The sequence below is a fragment of the Monomorium pharaonis genome, chromosome 6, assembly GCF_013373865.1.
Source record: "Monomorium pharaonis isolate MP-MQ-018 chromosome 6, ASM1337386v2, whole genome shotgun sequence".
NCBI classification, from domain to species: Eukaryota; Metazoa; Arthropoda; class Insecta; order Hymenoptera; family Formicidae; genus Monomorium; species Monomorium pharaonis.
Genome location: NC_050472.1, coordinates 11,213,453 through 11,218,350, shown reverse-complemented (window position 1 = coordinate 11,218,350; position 4,898 = coordinate 11,213,453). Strand labels below are relative to the sequence as shown.

Sequence of the window (4,898 nt, the reverse complement as noted above, 5' to 3'; positions counted from 1 at the left end):
AATGAAAATAACCAAACATTATCGTATACTTTTTTGTTTATCTTGATCCCGGCTATCTTCCCATTAAGATTGGTACAATGCTCGTGTTTCACCCTGTATATATATATATATATATATATATATATATATATATAAAATTCAAGACATACATATTCAAATTAATTTCTTTTCAGGTCCTATAGTGCTATTCGATATCTGTACTTTCAAAAATGAAAGAAATCCTATAAAAATACAAGATTTACCACAAGTGATAGCAAATTCGTTAGACATAGAAAATGAACTTCGGTTAGTCGGCATTATACATTACAAAATACCCCCAATGTCAACACGAGGATTATTTACGGAGATACAACACAGCTTAGAACATTACACAGCAATCGCTCAGCGCCCTGGAAACTGTTGGATCGAATACGATGATCTTGTATTAACATAAAAAAAAATGTTAAAAAAACAAAAGAAGTGCATCCACACTTACTTATGTACATAACAAATAAATAAAGATATTTTACATTGCAAAATAAAAAGCTTTATGTACACTATACGCTATTTTACCCACAAAACAATTTAATATACACTGTATATACCACATATATACATTTATGTATATACATTTATTGTATATACATTTATTGTATATACTATGTATATGCTCCTGTATTACACCGTACATTTAATAAATATAAAATGTATATACAAATATTACAGGATAATATACATTGCAGATTGAAAGTATATACACATGTACATGATTAATACATTACATGTATGTACATCATGTATGTCCATTTATCATTCATTGCAATGTAGCATTTAAACAGCGAGCAACAAAATCAGAGACACGTATTCCATCGAAAGATTTGATAAATTCGCAATATTAAGGTGTCGTGCTGATGTGGGATAGCTAGGGGTAGTTTTTAAGGATCAAGAGTGGAGCAATAAAATTGGGGTTACTGAAAATAACAAGCAACAAAATCAGAGGGACGTATTCCATCGAAAGATTTGATAAATTCGCAATATTAAGGTGTTGTGCTGATGTGGGATAGCTAAGGGTAGTTTTTAAGGATCAAGAGTGGAGCAACAAAATCGGGGTTACTAAAAATAACGAGCAACAGAATCAGAGGGACGTATTCCATCAAAAGATTTGATAAATTCGCAATATTAAGGTGTTGTGCTGATGTGGGATAGCTAGGGGTAGTTTTTAAGGATCAAGAGTGAAGCAACAAAATCGGCGTTACTGAAAATAACGAGCAACAAAATCAGAGAGACGTATTCCATCGAAAGATTTGATAAATTCGCAATGTTAAGGTATTGTGCTGATGTGGGATAGCTAGGGGTAGTTTTTAAGGATCAAGAGTGGAGCAACAAAATCGGGATTACTGAAAATAACGAGCATCAAAATCAGAGAGACGTATTCTATCGAGATATTTCACAAATTTGCAGTTTTTTAATAATTTTTTATATTGGGGAAGTTTTGGGGGTGGTTTTTGGCAATTAGGGGTGGAGCAATAAAGTCGGGGATAGAGCAACTAATTAGCAACAAAATAGCCGTAAAGAAATTTGCTATTAGTTTTTATTATTTTTTTTTCTGGTTGTGCTAATTTTAATCTTTAGTTAGCACAATCACTATTTTCTCCGAAACGGCTGGAGCAACAAAATCGAGAATAGAGCAACAAATTAGCAACAAAAGAGCACTAAATTTCTAAATAAGTTTTAATCGATTGTGCTAAAGTGGCTGTGCCAGCTTAATAGACGTAGTGCTATTACCTCTTTCACTATACCATCATGTCCTGATAATTTGGGCTATAATAATAATATACTGTGTAACATCTCAGAAAAAAGTTATGATAATTCTTCTAGTAAAGAATTACAAACCTCACACCAAGGTAACTAATATTATATGATAATACAACATTCTGTTATGGTACTCTTTTTATAAAGTATTTGTAATGAGTTTCAAACAATATTTTTCAAAAATTATTTGTAGAAAAATATGTTTGTTCGAATAAGTCTTCTGTACCATCATGTTCTATCAACTTCGGATTAAATAATGATATATCATATAATATCCCACCAAAAAGTTGCCATTCTAAGAATAAAGAAACTTTGTCACAGCAAGGTAACACAAAATGTTATTTATAATATAACCTAAATATAGTAATTTTAATATAATTAAAATTTTAATAATAATTAGGAACTAAAAAAATGTTTTAGTCACTAAGCGGAAGAACAAAGAAACTGTTGACATTGAAAATGTACCGATAATATTTGAAGGTATAAATATATTATAATCAATATCATTAATATTACACATAATTATTATAGATAATACTAAAATTAATTCTAATATTTTAGGATATATTCCGGGCGACACAAATGAGAATGGGAATATGAAACGTAAATAATTTTTTTATTAAAATAATATCTAAGAAATATTTTACTCGTTTGAACATTTTTTGAACTGAAGTATACTTCTATCCTTTTACAGAGAGTGTAGATAAAATGCTGCGTATGCAAGCAGCAACGAATTTAACGTTGCGAGAAATAAGCCAAAATATTAAAAAATTAGAGAATGTTATCAAAAAATCTACTAAATTTAATTTGGAGACTAATGATGTTCTTATTGCTGAATTCTTACCTTTAAACACAGTTGAACGTATAAAGGAATTTGAATCATTATTGAAAAATACAGAAGAGGCTGTTACTCAATTTGTAAGTTTAATTGTATATTTGTAACAATCGTATTTAGCTTAAAAATTATATTATACAGGGTGTCCCGTTTTAATGTTCTACTTCAAATAACTTGTTTATTTTTGATTTTAGAAAAAAATGTTTCAAACAAAAAGTATACGGTCTGAAGGAGGACATATAATGATAATATGAATTTTTGAAAAAACTTAATTTTTTAAGGTCATGGTGATCATCGTTATTTAAAATGAAACTATGATTTTTATTACATAAGATGATTTCCCTGATTATTCTACATACAAAAGTGTTAAGATTGAGTTATCGAAAAATCAATAGTTTACGATATTTTATATACTGTATTCTGGTATATTCGACATAAAGTATGAAACATCTTGTAAACTATATATTTTTCAATAAATATACCTTAATACTTTTATGCACACAATTTAAAAAAAATTATACAATTTGTAATATGCTACATATTTTTTTATGAACCAATTAAACACCAATTGATTCATTTCTTTATTCTGTGCATAAAAGTATTAAGGTACATTTATTGAAAAATCAATAGTTTACGAGATATTTTATACTTTATGTTGAAATATGCCAGAATAAAATATAAAATATCTCATAAAATATTGATTCTTCGACAACTCTATCTCAATACTTTCATATGTAGAAAAATCGATGGAATCATATTATGTAATAGAAATCATAATTCCATATAAAAAAATGACGATAACCACTATACGAACATAAAAAATTGAGTTTTTTTCGAGAATAAATATTACCATTATGAGTCCCCCTTTAGACCGTACAACTTTTGTCTGAAACTTTTTTTTAAAATCAAAAATAAAAGTATTTAGAGTAGGATATTAAAATAGGGCACCCTGTATACACACACACACACGCACGCACGCACACACACACACACACACACATTTTGTGTGTGTGTGTGTGTGTGTGTGTGTGTGTGTGTGTGTGTGTGTGTGTGTGTGTGTGTGTGTGCGTGCGTGCGTGTGTGTACATAATAAACTTTGCTTTTACAGAAAGAGTATATATTGAAGGCAGGAGGAAATAGTCCAAAAGCTAATATACAACGAATTTTGGGAAAAATTTTCACGAATGAATGTGCTATGAATTGTTTCATGAAAGGAATTCAAAACAATTTCCGAGTTGGTGACTTATATTTGATGAAAATTGTTAGAAGTATGTGATACATGCTGTCTAATTCATTAAAAAATGCTTCTCCATATCATTTTAGTACATTAATATACTATTTTCTTTTTTTCAGGAGAATTGACTTTACGTTACGCACATCTGACAGAATCAGAGTTTGATAACGTAGTCGCAGAATGGTTACAATTCGCCAAACAGAGGAAAGAAAGAGATGGAAAAAAGGAAAAAGAGATTCAGCAAAATAGAGGCGATGAAGAACAACATTTAGTATAACATCTCAGTTAATATTAAGCTTTTAATAATATGTAAAGTGTGCAATTTATAATTCTTATAAATACTTAAAATGTTTTTTAATAACATTTAAATATTGAACTATTTAAGAGATTTATGGAATGATGTTGGTTTCATTCTTATGAAACTGTTAACTTTTCTTTTTATTGATTTATGAATTCAAAGAAAGTGATTTATTTTCGTTAAAAAACCAAAGAATAGCATACAGATTCTGCCACAGGATATGCGGCAAAATCTGTATGCTATTCTTTGGTTTTTTAACGAAAATAAATCACTTTCTTTGAATTTATAAATCAATAAAAAAGAAGTTAACAGTTTCATAAGAATGAAACCAACATCATTCCATAAATCTCTTTTAAGAAAAAACTTACAGTATAAATTTTTGGATTTTATTGATTTATGAATTCAAAGAAAGTGATTTATTTTCGTTAAAAAACCAAAGAATAGCATACAGATTCTGCCGCAGGATATGCGGCAAAATCTGTATGCTATTCTTTGGTTTTTTAACGAAAATAAATCACTTTCTTTGAATTTATAAATCAATAAAATCCAAAAATTTATATTGTAAGTTTTTTTCTTAAAAGAATAGAAAATCAAATGTTTTCTTTAATTATATACTTTGGTCGCTATACAATTATAATGTATTTTTTTTTAAATTGTGATATAATTGTATTAGTGCAATAATTTTTTCTAATTTTTTAAATAAAAATTATATTCAAATATAAATATTATCATTTTTGTGT

At 28.1% G+C, this 4,898-nt stretch overlaps 1 protein-coding gene across 4 annotated transcripts; it reads left to right on the top strand.

The window, feature by feature from the left end:
* Positions 1-1,457: 1,457 nt before the first annotated feature.
* LOC105840152 lies at positions 1,458-4,072 on the top strand. Of its 4 annotated transcripts, none has more exons than XM_036288779.1 (3): positions 1,458-1,883; positions 1,985-2,709; positions 3,735-4,072. In XM_036288779.1, exons 2-3 carry the CDS (start codon positions 2,500-2,502, stop codon positions 3,900-3,902), a joined length of 378 nt encoding a protein of 125 aa, XP_036144672.1. In that variant the 5' UTR covers positions 1,458-1,883; positions 1,985-2,499; the 3' UTR covers positions 3,903-4,072. The 4 variants fall into 4 exon arrangements, with proteins under 4 accessions (XP_036144672.1, XP_036144674.1, XP_036144673.1 ...); XM_036288781.1 differs by having other exon boundaries at positions 1,458-2,116; positions 2,212-2,709; XM_036288780.1 differs by having other exon boundaries at positions 1,458-2,271; positions 2,353-2,709.
* The last annotated feature ends 826 nt before the right edge of the window (positions 4,073-4,898 follow it).

Coding starts and splice junctions, on each gene's coding strand:
- LOC105840152 (XM_036288779.1), top strand. CDS start 2,500: ATGCTGCGTATGCAAGCAGCAACGAATTTAACGTTGCGAGAAATAAGC. Junction 2,710..3,734: donor AAGAGGCTGTTACTCAATTT/GTAAGTTTAATT, acceptor TTGCTTTTACAG/AAAGAGTATATATTGAAGGC.